General features: G+C 44.9%; 4 protein-coding genes across 11 annotated transcripts in view; 3 read left to right on the top strand and 1 right to left on the bottom strand.

Annotated features, from left to right (window-relative positions):
• The first annotated feature begins 159 nt into the window (after nt 1-159).
• On the top strand, nt 160-1,773 carry LOC105188238 (uncharacterized). Of its 3 annotated transcripts, XM_011149589.2 has the most exons (5): nt 160-254; nt 550-916; nt 995-1,102; nt 1,191-1,447; nt 1,603-1,773. In XM_011149589.2, exons 1-4 carry the CDS (start codon nt 161-163, stop codon nt 1,441-1,443), a joined length of 822 nt encoding a protein of 273 aa, XP_011147891.1. In that variant the 5' UTR covers nt 160; the 3' UTR covers nt 1,444-1,447; nt 1,603-1,773. The 3 variants fall into 3 exon arrangements, with proteins under 3 accessions (XP_011147891.1, XP_019699188.1, XP_019699189.1); XM_019843629.1 differs by lacking the exon at nt 1,603-1,773 and having other exon boundaries at nt 1,191-1,474; XM_019843630.1 differs by lacking the exons at nt 160-254; nt 1,603-1,773 and adding an exon at nt 291-459 and having other exon boundaries at nt 1,191-1,474.
• Nucleotides 1,469-6,537, bottom strand: LOC105188251 (sodium channel protein Nach). 3 transcript variants are annotated; one of them, XM_011149613.3, is made up of 7 exons: nt 6,365-6,537; nt 5,868-6,239; nt 5,318-5,533; nt 4,365-4,667; nt 2,279-2,875; nt 1,754-1,863; nt 1,469-1,683 (listed from the first exon to the last, which is right to left on the bottom strand). In XM_011149613.3, exons 2-7 carry the CDS (start codon nt 5,987-5,989, stop codon nt 1,541-1,543), a joined length of 1,491 nt encoding a protein of 496 aa, XP_011147915.2. In that variant the 5' UTR covers nt 5,990-6,239; nt 6,365-6,537; the 3' UTR covers nt 1,469-1,540. The 3 variants fall into 3 exon arrangements, with proteins under 3 accessions (XP_011147915.2, XP_025155647.1, XP_025155646.1); XM_025299862.1 differs by lacking the exon at nt 6,365-6,537 and having other exon boundaries at nt 5,868-6,122; nt 6,182-6,313; XM_025299861.1 differs by lacking the exon at nt 6,365-6,537 and having other exon boundaries at nt 5,868-6,313.
• Nucleotides 4,435-13,834, top strand: ttv (exostosin glycosyltransferase 1 ttv). 3 transcript variants are annotated; one of them, XM_025299859.1, is made up of 10 exons: nt 8,028-8,700; nt 9,047-9,121; nt 9,218-10,254; nt 10,550-10,751; nt 10,848-10,967; nt 11,047-11,277; nt 11,411-11,677; nt 11,770-12,020; nt 12,156-13,194; nt 13,282-13,834. In XM_025299859.1, the coding sequence occupies exons 3-9, from the start codon at nt 9,371-9,373 to the stop codon at nt 12,334-12,336; spliced, it is 2,136 nt and encodes a 711-aa protein (XP_025155644.1). In that variant the 5' UTR covers nt 8,028-8,700; nt 9,047-9,121; nt 9,218-9,370; the 3' UTR covers nt 12,337-13,194; nt 13,282-13,834. The 3 variants fall into 3 exon arrangements, with proteins under 3 accessions (XP_025155645.1, XP_025155644.1, XP_025155643.1); XM_025299860.1 differs by lacking the exons at nt 8,028-8,700; nt 9,047-9,121 and adding an exon at nt 4,435-4,611; XM_025299858.1 differs by lacking the exon at nt 9,047-9,121.
• Nucleotides 13,835-15,897: 2,063 nt separating this feature from the next.
• The window catches only part of Cda5 (Chitin deacetylase-like 5), a 73,839-nt gene continuing 67,098 nt past the window's right edge, over nt 15,898-22,638 (top strand). Inside the window, exons 1-2 of one of the 2 annotated variants that reach the window (XM_011149594.3) lie at nt 15,898-16,487; nt 16,740-16,842. In XM_011149594.3, coding sequence (XP_011147896.1) covers nt 16,791-16,842 — 52 coding nt within the window. In that variant the 5' untranslated portion in view covers nt 15,898-16,487; nt 16,740-16,790. The remainder of the gene's footprint in view (nt 16,488-16,739; nt 16,843-22,638) is intronic. The other variant, XM_011149593.3, reaches the window with a different exon arrangement.

The raw sequence follows: 22,638 nt of genomic DNA, 5'->3' as shown, positions 1-22,638 counted from the left end.
CACGAGGCATCAGCGAATCCGTGGTAGCTTCACGAATTCATCCAATGTTCTCCAACGGATATCGTTGGAAGCAGCCGATTGGTCGTCGTTTGGAGAATCGTAAGGTCTGCCATTACGATTTCCGAGGCTCTGAGAATTTCCTATCTGGTTCTGTGGGGATATGTCATCTCTAAAAAGATCTCCTATTGGATGTCCACTGTGTTTTAAGACTCGTCGCGAAGAAGCGACACGGTTGTTTAGTCGGCGAATTACAGGTACGAAAATCCAATATTGAATGTATATCTGCAAAAGTGAGTTGGTTCATGAACAACATGTTTACACGCGTCTACACGTGCTGCAGTTTGTCTTGTGATAACCTGTAACCTGTAACTTGAGGCAGTAATAGAGAAAAATCTGTAGTTTTCTATGCAAATAGGAAATTTGATTAATTGCGAGTATAATTTAATTTATTGATTAATTGCAAGTATAATTTATTTCAGATATTACATAAACGTACATTTATTTCATCTTGTAACATCTTCTTATGTACACATGTATACTTATTTGCAGACGACATTAATAATAAAGTTATGCGTAAGCCCAGGAAATTACATAAACTAATTAAACGAAGGGAACGCACATTGAACGTATGTCTCCCTCACACGATAAAGGACAAGAAAGAAGTCGAAGATTTGTTTGTTGGTGATTTTCATGTAAAACTACCACGGCAGACCAGTAGATCCTGTCATGTCGTGTTCAGCAGTATGGAGGAAAAAGTTAAGAATCAGAAGCTTGTAAAAAACAAAACAATCAATGGCAAATGCATTAGAGTTCAACCGTTACATGACATTGTAATTGCTGAAAGAAACAAAGTGAAAAAGAAGAACAAAAAAATCTTTATACCAGAAATCATACCCGATATTAAAATAACACAAACGTAAGAAAAAGCTTATGTTTTCTATTTATATTATTTTGTAGGATAGGATTATTAATATTTTGTTATGTATTTCCATAGGATATTTGTTGCAAATATAATAATTGGTACAAAAGCAGATGAAATAAAAGGTACCTTACCTGGATGTATCTCTGTTACTTTATTGAAACCTTACAACAATAAGTTTAGGTAAACATATTTAATGGATATATTATATCCCTAATATCTAGGTTATATATTGAAATATTCTTTATTCACAATACATATATTTGTGCAGAGGTGCAATAATTAAGATGGAGAACATCCAGATAGCAGCAGAATATTTGAAGAAAAAGCATAAATGGCCAATTATAAAAGGGCACAAAGTATTTTTAAAACCAGATACCAGAACGAAGCACAAGAAGAAAGCATCTACTGGCAGTATAAAAATTTATGATGATGCAATGGAAGTATCTATCAAGGAAGAATGTGAATCTGATGAAGAACATAAGAATTCAGATTGTAGAGAGAGTAATGACGAGAGTAGTTAGAAAAGTAAGATTAAAATACTTCTATTGTTAACTGTTACAGTTTCTCATTTGAATCACCTCTTTTAAATTGATCCTTATCATTGATCCCCTGTAATTCTCAATTATGTTTCTCACTGATGTTCCTTTGCTTTCTGATTTGTTTAAACTTGCTGATTGAAGAGATGCAGAAGAAATACAATATCTCAATGACTGAGATTATACTGCATCCTAAGAACAAGCCATAAATGCCGCCTAAAGATGCTGTTGAACCGATTTATTAGTTAATTTACATAAGTAAATCTATCGCTCTCTATATTGTATTACCACTTACACAAGAGATGTATGTTCGACAGCACCAGTTTCCGCTGCTGCAGCTTTGCCATTTGCCCAGCAAACGTAAGGTGAAGTGCAGTTACATTTTTGTATTGCAGAACTTTCTTGCTGTAACAATAACATTTCGTTGTCTTTATCTTAATATAATGTAATATAATATAATGTTTATACATGTAGGAGAAATCGATCGACGATCCCAAGCGGGTATATACTTGTAACGCGAAATCCGCGTTTGTCACGTCAATTGATTTCCCCTCTTATAAAAGTTAATGATACACTGAGAGAAAAATGTTTGGTATTTGTGACAATAATTGCGTAACAAAGTATAATTATACTCAGGAAACTTTTCGTAGTGTAAGCTCTATTATAATATTAGTAACTATTATCTTGCATATATATATTTTTTATGTGCTAAAAGAACTTTATTTAAAATTCATTTTTTGTTTAGGACGAAAAATATAGTACCGAATATAATTTTAATGAAGTTAACCATTTCCTGTCTCAGTGTACATTCGTCACTCACTAGAGCGGTCGTGGGCTATACTGCGCCGCATTCAAAGGTGCGGTCGCGAGCACTACTCTGTATGTGGTGTCTTCACAATCTGGTAGACAAGTACATTGTGGATCCCGTTCGATTACAGAGTACGTCCGCAATACAGCCCGTGCCAGACACGAAATATGCGTGAGGTCGCAGGGATGATTGGCGCGCTCCGCGGCGTTCACCGCGGGTGCCGATGACAAGGGCATGCAGCCACAGAGTTTCCACACGGCAGAGTCGCGGCACTCGACCTGACAATTGATTGAGCGATATAGCCGATCCTGCGGCCCGCTTGTGCTTGTAGAACATCCCCGTGCGCGAGCTGACAACTCCAGCACGTCGGACGTGCTAGTTAACAGAGTGCCGTCCAATTGCGCTATCGTCTCATGGCTTGCCGCGGCCATGAACTCCACTGCCTTCAGCGATGGATACGTGTTCCTCTCATGTACGATCACCCTCACGCCGTCACCGTATGTGATGGAGGCCGCGTGGTCCTTCAACGGGTACGAACGCATGAGGAGCGACAGGACGAAGTGCGAGCCGACCTTCGTGCTCTTATGTTGCTTCAAGAGCTTCGTGGATCTGAAAAGATGATCAATTAGTTTTTGTTTCGACTTGACTTGCTTCTAGCTAAAGTCTCGGAGGCAAGAAGTCGAGTTCTGCTCGATCGAGAAGCCTGATGATAGAATACCATCAAGGTCGCAACCTCGTTTTTTAAGTTCTTTAGCAGCTCTGACTGTTGTAACAAGAATTGACTGAAGTATGTCATGACTTTCATTTTTTTTATAGGTCTTCCAAGAATGAGGCATAAACAATATTTAATTTCTCTAAGTAGAACAAATCAATCATTTAGTTTAATGTCTGGTATATCGAGAATTTAATGAAAACTACTAGATCAGTCATTTCCAATTTTCACGTTTAATTAGCGAGAAAGAAGTGGCCAAAGTATCTCACGAGGAGATGCACTAAAAACAAGTATTTTTTTTTAATTGAAACAACAGACCCAACTAACAGTGGAGTGACATTACATCAATGTTACGATTTCTCATTCAATAATGTCACTGCTATGTGCAACATGTGTGTTATATATTACTTTCAAGTATCTATTTGAAATATTTATCTATATAGTATAGAAAAATATATACGAGATAACATTCGAATAACTGCTACTCTTACAAATTACATACCGTTTTATCTGTCGCGTATAAAGTAGCGTATATAAAATTTCTAGCCAACCTCTATGTGATATATTTCTCTACTTGTTTTCTTTTTTTATTATTATCTTCTTTTTCATATTATCGGGAAAACGTGACGTCCGTTCAAACTGACGGAAGCCGCATATTGCTCACTTGACTTCTGACATGAGTTTTTTGTAATCGCCACAGGCACGACCAATAATAAAATTATACAGTGATATTTCTTTTTATTAATTCGAATGCGAACGTGGATTCATCACTCGATGAATCTACGTTCGCATTCGAATGTTCATTTTTATCGCGATAATCGCACAGCCGATAACGAACTCAATAGCGTTCGTTATTTCTTCGGTCATATATGTTTGGTAAAGCCGCTCGCTCTATCTCGAGAGCCAGAGAGAAAGAGAGGGAAGGAGAGAGAAACTGAGATTCCGCAGATTCCTGTCGGGTGAGGCGAAAACAAACATTCGCGGCAAACTGATTACGTAACAATACGTTTACACCAAAGTATAAATTCCCCGCGGTCAGGTAAGAAAAAAGTTCGCCTCGTGAACGTATAAGAACGTTAAGTAACGGCACATATGCGTACATGTACATATGTCGGATGTCGATCGTGGGGAGTGCGTTGTGGTCAAGGTGAAAATTTCATAACTCCTTCTTCGGCGCCGTCGCGGCGACGCTTACTGACTACATCCAAGTGGAACTCAGTGTGCGACCGGTACCAGAAGAACGACGGGTCGAGCGCAACGTGTCCCGAGCATAAGCGAAGGAACGTCGACAGGTTTTCGATGTCTTCGGCTTTCGACTTTTCTCAAAAGTTCCTCTTTCTTTCGATCTTTTCCTCTTTAACGTTTTCTCGTGGTCGTTCGAGTTACCTCTGCGAGCTCCCGTAGGAAAATTCGTAGTTGAAGGCGCAACAAATCCCGTAATAAGTGACCACCGGCTCGATCAGCCTCGAGCAGGGCACAGTTTGTCCCTCGAGCTGGCACAACAGGAAGAAATCGCTGCAATTCGGATTCACGTTCTCGAAGAGGTCCAACAGTGAGAGTCGGTTCGCTGAGAGAATCTGCTGCAGTTGATCCAGCTCGTCAGGGAAATGATTTTTGGGATAGATCGCTTCCCGTAAGTATCTGAGAGACTGCTCGAAGTCGGAACGCGTTAGCCCGCGCGGCATGTATCTGATGAGAATTCGAGGAAGGTAATCGTAGTAAATTTTAATAATTATGATCATCCAGAAAAATGTGAAGATCATAGGGATGATGGAAATTAGAATGTCGATCGGAGTTTAAACATCGATGTGAGTGTGTGTGTGTACAGTGACAACTTGTCATCAGGATTCATCAGGATATCTGCATGCAGATGAGACGTATGAATACGACAGAACACCAAATATTTCGTTTTACTTTGGATATCTTCTTCGATTTTGCACGATGGAAACATAGAAAAATCAGAATTATTCAATTTTTCAATTATTTGGAACTTTTTTTACATTTACACCCCATTACACATGTAAAATTTTATTATAATTTTTTCCGACAAATCGTGCAGATTTGAAACGTCACAATTTTTTTAATACGATTTTATAATGTGCGATTTAAAAGATTCCAAAATGAAGCAAAACGTCCGGTGCACCTCATTAATTTTTTATGTGCACCTCATAAATTTTTTGCGTTTTCTTGTTAAATTATTATGCGTATTCACGTCACGCGTTTCGAGTCCAATTAGCTCATGCCTCTGAATACCACCTCTGAAGTTGTTTCATTCTTTTAGTTATTCACGATTTCGCCGACGCTAATGAGAAATAGTTATTAAATTGCAAATCGCTCACATCCGCTTCTGCGACGTCAAATAAGAAACCACTTTGTATGTCATCGCGATACCACCATGGCACAATGTTAATGCTGGCAATTCCAGCATGGATGTCGGATATTGTGTGCTGATCACCAAGGTGCTCATGCTTGCGGATTGATGCCTTTCGTAGAATAAAATTGCCATTTGTCCGGCAGACAAGAAGGATAATAGCAGAATAATCACCCAAATCAACCTAAGGAATAATGCATTTAACGTTACTATGGCCATTCATAAACAATAATTCAATTTAAATTGCAATCCGATGTCAACTGCAAAATTCGTTGCACAGTCACTGCACAGTTATCGAGTAATTCCTTGCGAAACGCATGAAAATCAATACAGTACAAAATTCATTTTTTAATGCTAAAAAAGATATTATATTAGAAAAATTGAGACATTTCAAATTTTGACCAGAGTTTGATTTCCAGCGTTTTCAATCTTAATCTTTCGTCATTTTCTTCTCACAAGAACAGTTTGCAGTGACGAATTAAAAAAAGAAAAGGAAAACTAATCGGTTGATATATTACCTCTCCAGTCTGGTTTTTGCTAAGATTATATGTTTGAATCCATTTATCGTCGACTCCAGTGAAAACTCCTTGTAAACAACGATGAGAGTTCGCAATATATCTTTCGCAACTTGGAGAAACATGTCTCTTTCGCGAGGATTCTATCACCGTCAGAAATCGTGTAACACGTATTTTCCGAGGAAGTTTAACGCGCGAGAATCGGCCGAAAAGTGCCAAGTTGTGAATCGATAGGTGTACACTTTCGGCCATTCTAGCCTGAAACACGTTAATTTGCGTGTACTTGCATTATTAATCAAATACTGTACGTTAATTACCTTCGCGAGAACCGCTATCGTGCCGACAAACAATCAAAACCCCTCAATGACTCAGTTTCTGTAAATAAGTAATAACAAATTCCCATGGAAACACATGAAAGACGCGTCAAAATTACCTTCCAACAGACGTGTCGGACGAGAAAAAGAAACTACCCGAAAATATGAAAAATTCGATTTATTTACCCATTCCTCATTTGTCAATTCATTTGCCGAAAACAATAAAAGTAATCGCCGAATTCTAACCTCCCTCCGCGCGACGACACGAACTGTTGATAGTGAGACCACGTGACTCTACGTCACACTATGCATTTTCAATTATCAAATCAAAACCGATGCAGCAATTAAAGTATAAACGTTACAGTAACAATAGTATTCCTTAATCTAAATACTTGATTTCATATTTTATATATCGATTCAATATTTTAGACATCGGAAACGTCTTGAGCACCTTTTATTCCTCCGAATTGTTCGATTTTTTAAATAAGATCAAGGCTACGTTCCGATATTCACTGCCAGCACTGATAATCTATAGTATACGTGACACAAACTATGTATCTTCAGTACTGGCAGTGAATATCGGAACGGATCGGCCCAAATTATTTCATCAATCATCAGCAAGTTCGTTCAGTTACGAAACGATCGCGTCGCGACAGTTGCAGGGATTTGAGAAGTTTCCCGGGATTTTGGCTCGTCGTAGACGAGTTTCGTCGCCGGATAGGCCGAAGTGAGTCTCTCGCACTTGTTACCGCGAAATATCATAAAATATTGCAAAGAACGGAATTCTTAGGTAACAAATGAGCGTTTCATCCAGGAATATCAAGAGCAATAAGGCGTGTTCGCTATTCGCGCAATGGCGGTAACTCGAAGTTCGAATTTCGTCGTTTTCGATGCTGTCGCGGTCGGGAGCACCGTCGAGAGAGTGAGTATCGCGCGAGTTTATCGCGACGAAGTAACGCCGGATACCCGGCTGAGAATGAATATCTCATGGAAAGTCGCGGGTTATCGGAAGTGTCGTCCATGAGTATCGCGCGCGTTGTGCCGTTATGTCCGTTCGAAGTTCAACGAATCGCCGCGTCGTCGATCTGGTTGAAGAGTCTCGACTGCGAATCATCGTCGAGAGTGCCGCGACACTGTTTTGTTCGGGAGTGCCGAGTCTGAAGGTATTCGTCGCGTCTCAGAGATCCAGAGTTCAGGTTGCTGCGAATTGTGTCTTGGAGCCGCTCAGGTCGAGAAGGATGGTGAGTAACGGACTAACGATTTTCACACGCTGAATTTCATTCGTCGCAATTTAAGCGAATTCTGAAGGAAGGAACACGAAGGGGAAAGAGCGCATCGTCGTTTGGCGCCGAGGGCGCGAGCGAAGATAGCGCGTAAAAAACGCAGGACACGTTAAGTTTAATTCCATTAAAAATCCAGTCCGGCATATTCCTTTGCGATGTTTTAACGATCGACAAAATGGCCGATAATGCGTACACGAAAACGCGAGCGATAATATTAATGCTCTTTCTGAAGCCGGCCAATCACAGTGGTGAATTTCAAATTGAAATTTCAAACGACGATTCTCCACCGTGATTGGTCGAACAGCTTGCCCTTCAAATCTTACCGCACATTTCGCGGTGGCGTTCGCGAGAAGAAAGCAATCGGTAAAGTCGGTGCTCTTCGATTATCCGTTCGTGTGCATCAGCAGTCGATTCAAGTCGACTGTCTTCGATAATCGCACTCTATCGATGGTGCAGTTTGAGGAGGAACGAATCTATCGTGCGTCGTGATGCGTCTCTCGTGAGGCAAATGCGAGAGAGAGAGAGAGAGAGAGAGAGAGAGAGAGAGAGAGAGAGAGAGAGAGAGAGAGAGAGAGAGAGCGTGATCGACGGGCGACCTGACAGTCTACAATCGTCTCAACGTCATCGCGTGATTCTTTGTATTTTAAAGCCAATTATCTCACGCACTGCGGTCGCGCGCGCGCGACGATGATCTTGCATTCGCGTACGTTCGCCGATCGATGTCACGCGTGTCCGCCAACATCGGCCGAAAATGTAATACGGGCGTAAGATCGCCGGCGGGCCCGACGACGGTGTTGCTGCGCGTCAGAACTAACCTAGACGTGTGCGGTGCGAGGCGACGCGACGCGACGGTGTGCGTTCGCGGACAAGACATAGATCGCGTCATGAATCGCACCGCTCGTACTTGCCGTTTCGCAGCAACGTGGTAGTGCAGCGTGTTCGTCGACCGCGCGACCTCCGGATTCGTTTATAGGTTATCCTGACCAAACGGTCGCCCAACCGATTAATCCCTGCAACGACGGGACCGCGCGCTCGTCGCGCAGTTGACGCATTTTTCTCGCCCGCCTTTTGGTTACGTTTTTTTTTACGCGCGACGTGTTCTGAAGTAATCCTCGTCGTGAGGCCGCCTACGTGGGGGTTCATTACCGACCGCATATCAATCCGTTAATCTTCGTCATGTGCCCTGCGAGGATCAAGTCGTTCCTGTCGACAGCTACTGCGCACCCTGATTTCAGACAGGTAACTTTGCAAAAAAGTATCTCGTCTCGAGTTTCTCTCCCTTTTATTTGCGAGAAATGCTCACCTTGTTTATTCGGCGATTTTAATTTGTCGTTATAGGAGGTTTATACTTGATGTAATGATAATGGTACAGTGATAATGGTGCTATGTCAACAAATGCGTGCAAATGTGCTTGTATCAAGTATGCATAATGTATCAGTGCGATAATAATACCAATAAAATAGAACGTTATCACTTCTCATTTGCGTTTTAAGTATCTTATTTGGGTTTTAAAAATATAGGTTGAAGGCTTTGAATCTTGTTCTTTTGAGCTTTTTCACTGCAAATTCTTTTCTTTCTATATCAGACTTTGGATTGTGCAAGTACTCTTTTAAGAATTCTCACAAGTATTCCTACAAGTACTTCTCCTGCAAATATCCCTGTAAGTTCCCACATATTCAACGCATATGTATATTCGCAGAAAGTGTCTCTTTGCCAAAAGCATGTTTGACACATGTAAATCTTTGTCTTGTTGCAGCAATACAAGAGAGCAACAGTGACTGCGTTTTGGAGGGACTTTTAAGCCACATAAATAGCATTATGTGCTTGTGACTACGTATAGATCTATTCACATTCGAGAAATAATGCTTAGAACCGCCGCATACCTTTGTATAACCTGACTGTATCAAAGATGCAAGCCAAGAAACGCTATTTGTTGTTGTTTGTAACCTGCGCGTTTCTTGGTTACTGTTATTTCGGCGGTTACCGTTTGAAAAGCGAAAAATGGACAGGCAGATCTCAGTTGCCTTACGAGCGATTGCCTTCATATTTAAGTCTAAACGAAGAGTTCTACGACAAAGATTTAAGGACATCCAACGGCAACCTGGCTATGTCCCAGCGCACGAGGCATTGCCGTATGGAGACCTGCTTCGATTTCACGCGATGCAAGCAGGGTTTCACCGTGTACGTGTATCCAGTTGAGGATGTGATAAGTCCATTATACCAAAAAATATTAAACGTTATCACCGAGTCGCGGTATTACACGTCGGACCCAGCCCGGGCATGTATATTCGTCTTAGCCCTGGACACGTTAGATAGGGACCCCTTGTCCACTGAATTTGTACACAACCTGCCCTCCAAACTACTGCACCTGCCGTACTGGAATAACGGCAGGAATCATCTAATATTCAATCTATACTCTGGCACGTGGCCCGACTACGCGGAGGAATCGTTGGTCTTCGACGTAGGCTACGCGATACTTGCCAAGGCCAGTATGTCTATCTTCAGATATCGCCCGGATTTCGACGTGTCGATACCGTTGTTCGGCAAGCAACACCCGGAACGCGGCGGCGAGCCCGGACAGGCGTTGGAGAACAATTTCCCTAGCAACAAAAAGTACGTGGCAGCTTTCAAAGGGAAACGATACGTGCACGGGATCGGATCCGAGACGAGGAACGCTCTCTATCACCTGCACAACGGCAAAGACTTGGTGTTTGTCACCACCTGCCGCCACGGCAAGGCGTGGCGGGAATTGCAGGACGAACACTGTCAGCAAGATAATCAGGAGTACGATACGTGAGTAACGTAAATCAACCATAAAAGTGTCCGTATTATCTCGCGATATACAAGATGAGTTACCTAATATTTGATTCTAAGGTACATCCGTTATTTTCTTTTTTATATATTTGAAAATAAGGAATTATGCCTTCTAACTACATAATTTATTTTTTTTGCATATTTTCCTCTAATATATAGAACAGATGTATTTTGGAATCGAACGTTAGGTGACTCACCCTATATATTGTAATTTAAGCAGTTTCTCTCAAGTTTCAAGCAGCGAAGATTTAACCGCGTCTATTTCTCTTAACAGGTATGACTATGAGATTCTATTAATGAACGCTACGTTTTGTTTGGTCCCACGAGGACGACGATTGGGCAGCTTTCGGTTCCTAGAAGCCTTACGAGCGGGATGTATTCCAGTTATCTTAAGTAACGGTTGGGCTCTTCCCTTCCACGAACGTATCGATTGGACTCAGGCTGTTATATTTTCCGACGAAAGACTGTTACTTCAAGTAAGTTGCGTGGAACACGCTTCCGATTACGGGAGCCGAGTTCTCTGTTTTCACTCCTTGTCTCCTAATATAACTTCAATTCCGCATGTTCCGCAGATTCCAGATATAGTGCGGTCCGTGTCCAATGTACAAATTCTTAAATTGCGGCAGCAAACGCAGTTTCTGTGGGAGAGATATTTTTCGTCCATCGAGAAAATCGTATTCACCGTATTCGAGGTGAGTTCGTGTGTTCGTGCGTCCTTCAATTCGAGATCTGTCTTATTTTCGATTTCGTTAATTTCAATCGTCGTTCTAGAATATTCGCGAACGCTTGCCGTGGGAAGGTGCGCGGGAAAGGGTCGTTTGGAATACCAGTCCTGGTGGTCTGGCGATCCTGCCGCAATTTGCCGACAGTCAGCAGGAGCTCCCGTTCTCGAACAGTAACCCTGGTAACACCTTCACTGCCATCATTTACTCACAATTGGGTTCCACCGCCGTTCTTTATCGTCTGATTAAGAGTCTCTCGAAGAGCAAATATTTAGATAAGGTAAGATGCTCATGTCCTATCTCTTTTCTGTCTTTTTTTTTTTCTTTTTTTCCTTCCATCAACTTTTCCGTCATCTCCTTTTGCGCAATATTCCGATGTTCTGATATAACGCATATGTTATTTCTCCTTGAAGATAATACTTATGTGGAACTCGGACGTTCCGGTGCCAAGGAGGCCGCGTTGGCAAGGGATCAAAGCGTTGATCCATGTGGTCGCGGTTGACGGTATATCGCAGCGTTTCTACCCTCATCCTTTAATCAAAACTAGTGCCATATTGTCTCTCGATGAAGACGCCACTCTGAACAGCGACGAGGTGGATTTCGCCTTCACGGTCTGGCGCTCTTTTCCCGATCGAATAGTTGGATATCCAGCGAGATCTCATTATTGGGATGACTCAAAAGTGAGTACGCGCGATCCGGACAAGTTAAATTCGTCTCCCGTCGGTCTGTATGAGGTTTTGCAAGTTCATCAACACCTGTTGTGTGCCTGTAGCGTTCCTGGGGTTACACGAGCAAGTGGACGAACGATTATAGTATCATTCTCACCGGTGCCGCGTTTTATCACCGTTACTACAATACTCTTTACACCGAATTATTGAGTTCGACTCTCCACAAGACCGTCGAGCAGTCGCAGAATTGCGAGGACATTCTCATGAACTTCCTGGTGAGTCACGTCACCCGGAGGCCGCCTATCAAAGTGACACAGCGGAAGCTGTATAAAGACACCGCGGTGGCTGGCATCAGGTAGGTGACGTGTAGGTGACGTGTCATGTTGCATTTCGCACCAATAGTATTGTCATAGCATCGTAAAGCGTATCGCTTGTCGTTTATCTCGTCACGTTTGTTAAAAATACACGTGGCTTCTCTCCACTGTTTCAGGTCACCGTGGAACGATCCAGATCACTTCATACAACGACAAACGTGTATGAATACGTTCGTCGCGGTGTTCGGATACATGCCGCTGTTGCGATCCAACATGCGGCTGGACCCCGTACTGTTCAAAGACTCTGTCAGCAATCTGCGCAAAAAGTATAGGCAAATTGAACTAGTTAGCAACTAGAATTTTACACACTCACACCCACACACGTACACACGACGCTCGGTTACGCGCACGAATATTTAATTTCTCGTGCGCGTGTGTCCGATGCCATCGCGCGATGGATGCTGGGTCTGTTTCCTTTCAGCTGTGCGCTATGCTACGTACTGTGTCCGCATATTTTTTTGTTGTACACAGTTTCAGCAGCCGGAGGGGATTAGGAAAGAGCGAAGAGGAAAAATTTGCGAGGGAGTATAGTGAGTATACATAGCGAAAAAAAAAAAAAGAAAAGAAACAAGAAAAAGAAAAGGGCAGACCTACTGTGTCATCGTCTAAAAGTGCAAACGCGCGAGAGCGCGCATGTCTAGTACGCAGCTACATTTGCGCGTTTGTTGTGAGCTACTCTACCGCCATACTAGGTTTATCCTCGTTGTCTCATCGGGCAATCAAATCAAAGTCCGTTTATTCGGCAAGGACCTCATGGTGATAAGTCTGCGATTTATTTGCGAGTAATTTTGTACAAATTGTAGAGAATAGCGACGATATACGCCGTTTCTATTCGACGATCGGACCTCTCGCTTAGCCGAGAGGTCACTCGCGATTCAATCGATGTACATATACACAGATCGTTTCATAGTTAATAAAAAAGAAATTATTTAACAAAAACACTTGGACTTTTCAGACCGGCCATTAAGATCACAATTCGAGCAATTCGATGACAAAGCAAAGAAAAAAGAAGAAAAAAAAAGGAAAGAAAGAGTTTCGCGAATTTTTGCGCGAAGATTGCGCGCGTGATTTCTCTCGCGCTCTCGCACACTGATGGATGCTAATGTATTTAAGATAATGAAAGAAAAGAAAAAAAAATGCAAAGAGATATCGTTTGTATGTATAATGATAATATTTTTAATCATAGAGATTTGCAAAATGTTTTTCTATCCGAATAAATGTATTCGTGTATAATCCTTTTAGACTCAGAGAAGAGAGAAAGAGAAAACGTCGTGAGATGTCGTTAAGAGGGTATCAGAATATAGACTTCGCCGAGTGTTCTCGGTAATCATTACGGAAAGAAGCCGATATTCCATATATCGAAGAGAGACGTGTGAGCGAGATTCGTTTGTATTTAAAACAATTGTAAAGACGTTGAGCTTTAACGCGATCGTTAATGTCGATCTTTCTCCAGCTATCGAATCATTTTAATAACGCATAAATTATTCGCGTTGTTGACCTTTCGTTTGATCAGCGAGAAAGAAAGGTGGAGAGAAAAGCAGGAGAGTTCTTATATTTGAACTCATAACCGTGTACCGATCTTGTGTCCGACGGTATGAGGATTCAATAAAGAGAGTCAATTTGTTCAACTATGCATACATATCGCCGCATACGTTGCATTTACTTCGCGATCGCTCGTTATGTGTGTCGCACTGATTCACAAGTGCGTCTTTCTCGGATTTATGCCGTACAAGCATCTTTTCATTCGAATACTGCCGAGTTCTCAGGAACGTTTCAAAAAACAAACAAAAAAAAAGAAAAAAAGGAAGACGCAGGAAAGAAACTTCCTACCCCCATCTGCAAAAAGTAACAATGTCGCAACAATGTCTAGTCGTTTATACCGATAAACGTGCGCTGTTATACACGACGGAGGGAGAGAAGCGTTAATGTGTAATAATTCCTCGATATAAGGAGAACCGTAAATCAATACGGCGTCTCTGTGTTCGTCTACGCGTTCTGAGGACGGAAGCTATCTGTATGTGATATGTTTTCGATTATTGTGTGTTTTATATAATAATGATTTTTATAATAACTCAGAGGAATATTAAAGGAGCTCTATATAATTTTTACGCATATAATATATACACACACACACACACACACACACACACACACACATGTATGTATTTCTACGATTTCAGGAGAGCATGCGCTCACGCGCGAATGCATTAGATTCAGGAGAACGATTGCCTCCTCCACCTCTTCCCCCTCCTCATCCTCCCCCTCTCCCCTCCTCATCCTCCCCTCCCTCCTCCTCCTCCTCCTCCCCCCCTCCTCCTCCTCCTCTTCCTCCTCCTCCTCCTCCTCCTCCTCCTCCTCCTCCTCCTCCTCCTCCTCCTCCTCCTCCTCCTCCTCCTCCTCCTCCTCCTCCTCCTCCGCGAGGTAATCAGAATCTTTATTATATTCTTGTTACGCATAATGTGTGTTTAACGATCGCCCGTTATTGTTCGTTCGTTTATTTCTCAGCGATACAATGTATGTCTGCAATTTTCATTATTATTATCCCACATTTGATTCGCGTCGATCGATAAATGTTTGTAAATTAGTATCTAGATGTATATAGAAGCTGGTAAACACACTAATCCATCGCGAACCCACGGCGAAATGATCCCGGACGCGGATATGTTCCGACTGTTAATTAATGACCCTCGGTCGCCGACTGGCGAGCGCAATCCCTCGATCGTACGAACGCACGAGGGAAATTCTCACCACGCGGCGATCGCGGATATATTTTGATTCTATTTGATATGAGACGATTCTCTGATCCGTTGAACACATTTTCCATATAACTGTATTGCGCAAGAAAGAAAGAACAGAAAGAATAACGTGTAATATGATAGTGTTAGTCATTTTATATGGGAAAAGAGAGAAATAAACTGTTTTGTAAAAAAGAAAAACCAAAGAAACAGAGCACACATTGTCTGGTAGGTGGTCATCATAATTACGTATTATTAGTTCGGCGATGAGTGACTACAGTATTTCGTAACGATCGCGATGTTAAAATTATAGAGAGATGAAGGGACCAAGAGTGAGAGTGAAGCGAAAAGTAAGCGAAGAGCGCACGGAAGAGGACGAAGGTGATCCGTTGCCCGTGAACGTCGGTGGTGAGCGAGATTCAATCAGATTCAATCTGGCGGACGATCTTGGCAATTTATGCGAGTACATAACGCTACTTTTATTTAAATACACACCTCGAAATTGTAATAGACGGAATGCAGAGGGAAACTGCTGCAGACACGTGACGGATTTGTTTTTTATACCGACCGTTCGCAATGTCCCATGTTCCCTTTGCCATGAAATGCCAATTATACGACTATTATATATGCAATAAAATAACAATTACAATAAGACGGTAATCTTCATGCAACAGGTAGGCGATTGTCGAGCCACGATTACGAAACAACTGTTTCCTTTCGAGTCTGCGTTGCAGTCTTCAGATTACTTATTAGAATCTGCGACTGTGGAGATCAGAGAGATTAGAAGAGAGATTAGAGAATAACGACGAGTCAACTCCGATTTCACCCCTTGCTCAAGTTCCAATCCAATGAAGATCCGCGAGCCTCGATTTCCAGTGTCCTAGTTTGGACACAAACCGAAGGTTTCCTCTCGGCAACGGAGAGCCGCACGAACGGGAATGGGAATCGCGCGTGAAGATCCGCGAGCGCGCCTCCCCACTAGACACTGAAACAAACGCGCAACCCTCTCTGACCAACAGCGCGCGCCGGCACCACCACCAATACACCACCTTGGCCGCAGGAAGCGGAGAATGGTTTCAGGGTTAACAATCCTTGCCTTGCGGTGACGAGGAGGCGAGAAAAGCTCCGGGGAAAAGGCGGTTTTCGCGGACGACGGAGGTGGCCGGCCCGCTCCGCGGTGTCCAGCACCGGGGCCGCCCCCACTCCGCAGCTTTCGATGATCGTGAACGGCGGTGGCGGTGGCCGTCGAGGAGGTAGTGGGCGATCACACCGGTGGTGGTACCAGCGCGCACCAAGACTCCCTTCTTCGTTGCCGCCGCTTTTGCTAGAAAGGTGACTATGCCGCGAAGACAGGAGGCATCGAGCACGCCTCGCGCATACCCAGTCACCTTTCTCTCCTCGTGACCGTAGCATATGTTCTGCGAACGTCCATGGCGCTCCCGCGGTTCTGAACAACGGCGCGCTGCATCGCCGCTGCGGTTCTCGTAGGCAGTCTCGCGCCTTGCGCCGCGCTCTCGCGTCCGAGGGAATCGCGAAGGAGACACCGCACCCCGGGTGGATTATTCGATCGCTTCCCCTCTCACGGGATCACATCGATAACCTCGGCGTACGGAGCTCTTGGGATTCGCGGAGCGGGCCCGAGCGAATTTCGATTGCAACTGACGTGCCGGGAGTCGCGCCGTCGGTTTCTCACCCCTTCGCTTCGTATAATCGGTGTGTGAGAGTCGCGCATAAAGAAAAAGAGAAAACGAACGAAAGAAAGATAGAGAGTGAAAGAGAGTGAAAGAGAGAATGTGAGAGAGAGAGAGAGAGAGAGAGAGAGAGAGAGAGAGAGAGAGAGAGAGAGAGAGAATGATTGACAGATGAAAAGAAAGAGAGAGTGAAGAGACAAAGCGAGACAATTTAATAACGAGCATAATAGCGGGATAATTGAATAATCCACCCCGATTGCTTCTGTCTGCCCAGGACCGGGACGAATCGTGAACCTACGTCAGCGGCCACGAGCGACGAGGGAAGATGATAATCGTGAGCGGTGTGTTGCTGATCCTGGCGGTCGCGTCCAGAGTGGGTGAGTGTGTCACCTTTTCGCGCGTAACTTTGGATATAATTCAGTGGGTGATTTATAAGCGTTTTTACACGGCAGATTGTAATAACGTTATTACGTAGCTGAGATTCTTCGAAGCGTCCGATGAATCCACCCTTAATAACACGATTATCAATAACAAGCGATTCGCTCGCTACGCGAGCGAGCGAGCGAGCGGGTGAGCGAACGATCGATTGAATTTAACGACACTTTCTCGGGAGTGTAAGAGTGTCGCTTAATCGGCGGCCGCCGCCGCGCCGCCGCCGCCGAGTCGGTCGGGTCGGGGATTTATTCCTTCGGACATAATAACACGCTTTCGTGTCTCTCGTTTTGCCGTCTCCGTCTTTCACGATCGCTGTTGACATTTTACACATTAGTAGCACGTATGTGTACGAGGCTTCTGTAAAATCCTAACACTTATCGAAACTCACTAATCTTTCTAATTGCGTCTGGATTTAATGATTGATATAATGACATGATATAATGACATGATATAATGCCATGTAATACGGTATGATACGATATATGATACAAAAAATACGATTTGATACGATATAATATAAGACGTGATACGATCTGAAATACGTATGACAAATTTGCTGTTTACCGTCTGATATAATATGATAATGATATGATATATGCTGACAATAATAACGCCAAGCTGTCAAGATGACGGATTAGCTGAGTTGAGCAATCAGCAGTCGTAATGAATTCGCATGTCCAGACACGATGCGAGCGACCAAAGAGACTATTGAGTTTTTACTGGGAAAATGTTCAGCAGCTTTATTGCAGCTTCATCGCGCACATGCCTCTCCTCTCGCGGTGTATCGTCCTCGTAAACAGTCTCTCGAGCAGTCGCGACTCGCCGTCGACGTAATCCCCGCGGGCGTGGGTTTACGCGCATCTTCGCGCCGATTTATCCCCCTTTCGCGCGATCGTTGCACTTATTCGCGCGCGCGAAATGATCGAATTCTCCGGCGCCGACGGGCGAGCCGTCTTATCGAAATCACGTTCGAAGGTCGCGATAGCGGAGCTATCGTGGAAAATCTTGCGCCTTCGTACCGAGCGAGAGCTCTTCCCCCGATTTTTATTCATCGCTCGTTCACGGCTCTCTCGATGAACACGTGCTTGTGGTGATCGCCGTGCTCCGACGATTTTCACCATGCTGGCCCGACGGCAGTCGCGATGTTTTCTTTCGTTGTGTTTTCTTTGCCTCCTTTTTCGGCCGGCCCGACACATCAGAGAGACCATTTCGAGTGCGCGTATATCCGCGATGCCCGGCGAGATTGATCACGCGTACGAGAACACGTTTCTTCGTTCGGGGTCCGGCTTCGTTCGTCGAACGACTCACTCGAGCAGATTCGTTTTCACCGTATCGTGTGAGCACGACTCGTCGATCCACACGAGACTCTTCCGGCTCATTCGGCTCATTTTAATTGCCACAAAAACGCTCCCACGATCGCGCGCGCTGCTTGTTCGCACGCGCGCGATATCAGCGGCTAATTGCAAATTGACCGGACGCAGAACTAATTGCTAATTTCGCTTTCTCGGACACAATCGCCGCCTGCCTGTCGATATTTTCGCGAAAACGCGACACACCGGAATAAACAGCCACCAAAAGCCTCACCATCGTCGTCGTCGTCGATCGGCGCACGCCACGCCACGCCACGTTTCGCTGGCTTTCCAGCTGTGGAATCGTATGCTCGCGCGCTCGCTCGCGCTAGCTCACGTTAGCCGCGAAAATGTCAGTTTACGTAATGTCCGCGCCGTTGGATAACTGGCACACACATACACGTGCACCCATGTGCACGCACCCGTGCACGCACGGCGACCGGGCCGAAGAGCCCGGGCCGGGGAGTAAAACTCGCGACCCGCGTCCCGAGGATGTCGCTCTGCTTTTCTCTCGTTCTGCTTCTCAATTCGGGTCTTTCGCGGCGCCTTCGTCAACAAAGTTGACAGGTGGCTCTTGCACGGGCGAGTGATGTGCGTTCGTTGGACCGTGCACGCGCCGTTGTGGCGCTTGATCCTTTTACCGGGCTCGGTCGCTCCGATAAGTCGATCGATATCGCGCGTTACTCGAGACGAATTTAACAGGACGAATTAGAAGTCTATCCGGCCAAGCCGCGGAATCGTCGCGTGGCCGGATCTCGGTGGACTTGATCCCTCGACAGGTCGTTATGTAATTAATCAGTGTGTTAATCGCGCGAGAGCACACACAGAGCGGCGAGCCGACGAGCGCGCGCATGGGCCACCCCTCGAATTCATTACGGGGAGTTTCTCTAATAAATCTCTTACACGCACACGCCGACACTGCTCTGCTACTCATTCATAATGAATTCGATTTATTCAAATTAACCCGGAATCCGAAATGAGATCTACGCTGAGCTGTGAATAATTTTAATTTACATGTGTAATGTGCGCGCACGAGAAGTTTAATCGATAAAATCGCGCTCGTGTGTGTGTGTGTTTTTATGTGTGTGCGTGCATGAAGGAGTATTGAGTAATTAGACTTTGGAGGACCATGCATTGTGAAGAATATTACGCGAAAATGATCAGGCGTTGTTGCTGGGCCACGCGGTCGCCGCGCGTCTAAGCGAATCGTCCCGCAGCTGTTGCGCGGTTGATTAGATGATAACGAGTCGAGATATTCGAGCGAGAAGCCTAAGCGGTTAAACGCGTACATAATACACAGTTAGCCGCAAGAAATCTCTTGGCAAACGGTGGTTTCCAACCAACATTTCCAAACAGTGCAGGTCTCTCGGTCGATTCTGCGCGTCTTCGTCTTCGTCTCTTTTTCTTCTCTTCTTCCTCTGCTTCTTCCACTCCTTCGTGCGTTTAGGAAGGAGAAGAAAGACTTTTGCAACTCACGGCGGCATGGTAGGTCGGTTTCGCATGCGAAACGACCGATTTACGAAATCCCGGCGGCGCGGCGCGGCGCGGCGCGGCGGAGTCGCTCGGATGGAGTTCTCCGCGGACACCGCGAGGAACGGCGGTAAATCACGAAGAGAAACGAAAAATTTCACTCACCGGGGGGAAAAGCTATTAGCATGATTAAGCGTCCGCGCGCGACCATTTTGAAAAACCGCCGAAGCGAGCGCGATAACGTTAACGCGAGTTAGTCGGCCGGAGGCCGCTCGCGGACTTTCCTCGTCGGTCAAGTCAACGAAAGTGGTGACGTTTGCGAAATCCGAAAGTGACCATAACGGTCGCCGTGATCCACGACGAGGGTCCCGATCGCGCATATCGCCAGGTCGCCGGACGATCGCGGTTCGATTAATGGCGAGGCGAGCTTGTTCGCCCGCTCGTTTCCTCGTTTCATGCTCGGCGCATGCTGCAGGTTCGAACGAACAAAGGAGAATGTTAACGGTACTGTGACGCTCGCGCGCGCGCTACATTTCGGTAACAACGCGCTGGATGGATGGATGGGCTTGGCCTGGTGGAAACGATCCCTTTTGCGAAATCCGCCGGAGGTGCTCGCTTGCACCATGTGCGGCATTCAGCATTCAGCAGCCCGCTGGTCGGAGACGCAATCAGAAATCTGTTCCCATCGGTTAACGAGGGGGGCAGAGGAAAAAGAGGAGGAGGTGGAGACGCGACGACGCCGCGGCGGGAGGTACCCCTGTTTCTGTTCCCGCGAAATGCATGTCCGCCGCCGTCGCCGTCGCCACGGCTGTGGCCGCGAACGTGCGAGCACGCGCTCGGCGATATTAAATAAGAAGAAAGGAGAAATTCCGATCGCGAACGAACCGTATCGGCGCGCGAATACCCGCGCGTTTCCCGCCACCGCCACCGCCACCGCCGCCGCTGTCGCCGTCGCCGTCATCTTTACCTCGTCGTGCGCTGCACTCGAAGGCAGTTGCGACTGCGGTCGGTTCGCGATTCTGCGATATCTTTTTGCGCGCACTGATACGTACAGGCCCACGGTTCTGATCGGATACGAATTTGCATTCGATGAGGAGATATATTTCGACGTCCCACTATTTTCTCGGGGCGAAAGATACTTGTTTAACAGGGGAATTACATGCGGAAGGCCGTTTTCAAGGCCATTTTTACGAATTTTTTTAACAGAAATGTTCAAAAGATCAATGGACTTGAAAGTTTTACAGTGTATTCATTAATGTTCAAAGTATAAAATAAATTTTATTGAATCACAAGAACCGATCCAATTTGTAATTATAGATAAAAATATGCAGTCATCTGTTTGCGAGCTCTATGTTTGCTGTCGACATACGTAATTCCGGGCCTCTCACTACTCTGAAGTCAAAAAATAAGAGATTTTAAAAATATACGGTTGCCATTATATTGCCCGTACCAAAATGAAGGCAGTGAAGCCAAGTTTGGGAAAATAATAACTCTTCAAAAATATTTTCGAAAATGAAACTTTTTTCAACTTGTAATTATGTTTAAAAAAAATGAATAAAATATAATATAACTGTGTTCGAGGTAGGGCTGAAAACTACACGTCTACTATATATTGTAAAAATATTGTATATCGTGTAAAAATTTCAAGTTATTCGGTTCAGTAGTTTTTGCATAATCGTGTCGAAAGTTTAAGAAAACGGTGTTTCCAGATAAACGCGTTTAAACTTTTATGTGTATATTCCACATAGATAGTAACAAATTTATATTTTATACTTTAAACATCAGTGAATACATTATGAAAATTTCAAGTCCATTGATCCTACCGTTTCTGTTAAAAAAATTCGTAAAAATTGGTTTGGAAAAGGTCTGCTGCGCATGTAATCCCCCCTTTAATAATTTCCTGCTAATGGCAATTTTTACGATCGCGATGTCTTACGCTCGTCGATCGATCGCCGAGTGAACTTTCCAACGACCACCGGCGATTTCTTGAGGCAAAGCGCGACCGGGGCCGTATTTCTCGGACGTTTGAGACAATTGCTCATGGGGAAGCCGACGAATCGCGGCGTCTCTCTCTCTCTCTCTCTCTCTCTCGAGGCACACGGCGAGGAAATTCACGAATAATCGTGCGAAGCACTGTCTCGAGCGATTGTAATCGTCTCAATAATTCACGGCGCACGACGTGAGAGGTACACGATGTTACGTGTGTTATCCGTCGTACATGAGACGGGCGCGCAACGTTACACAGAATTAGAGACACGGATCTGGTTCGACGTGGGCGCGTAGGCGGACCGCGTCTCGCGATCCCGTCGCCTATCGTATCGGGTAATTTACCGTTCAGAATGCAGTTTACGCTTCATAATTTAAAGCCACGCAGCCGGCGTATCGCGCGTATTCGCGTCAAGGGCTTCCACGAGCGGGCAGATTATTGCGTACGCGTCCGCTCCTTTAAGTGCTCATGCAGTTACCTCTTCTAAGAAAAATCCAGAGTTACGACGTCACTCGCCGTTGGAGTCATTCGCGTGAGGTGTGTCCTCGAATTTATTAACCGAACGAGACTTTGTTCGAGAAAGGGTGAAGGGAGAAACAGTCAACGAGAGAAAGGAGTTTTCGTAAGTTTTCGCAATGTCGTGTACTCGTCCCCGACTTGACGATAAATCGTTTCTCCGAAAGGGAGATGAAAGTGTTGAAGAGAAAGAAGGACTTTTTTTTCGTACTTTCGCAGTACCGTATCTTCGTCCTCGATTCGACGGTGGATCGTAAATCGTCCCTCCCCGAGCGCCCCTCGCGAAATCGCGAGTTATCCTCGACGAGTTATCTGCGCGCGGAATACCGTATCCTTCCTCGACAGCGGGATGGAGGTACGATCGCGCCGCGCAATAAAATCGATAGTCCTTCGACGTATCGGCCGCCATAGAGTTT

The sequence above is a fragment of the Harpegnathos saltator genome, unplaced genomic scaffold (assembly GCF_003227715.2).
Source record: "Harpegnathos saltator strain DR-91 unplaced genomic scaffold, Hsal_v8.6 scaffold295, whole genome shotgun sequence".
NCBI classification, from domain to species: Eukaryota; Metazoa; Arthropoda; class Insecta; order Hymenoptera; family Formicidae; genus Harpegnathos; species Harpegnathos saltator.
The sequence above is the reverse complement of the archived record's forward strand: the minus strand, read 5'-3'. Positions and strand labels throughout refer to the sequence as shown.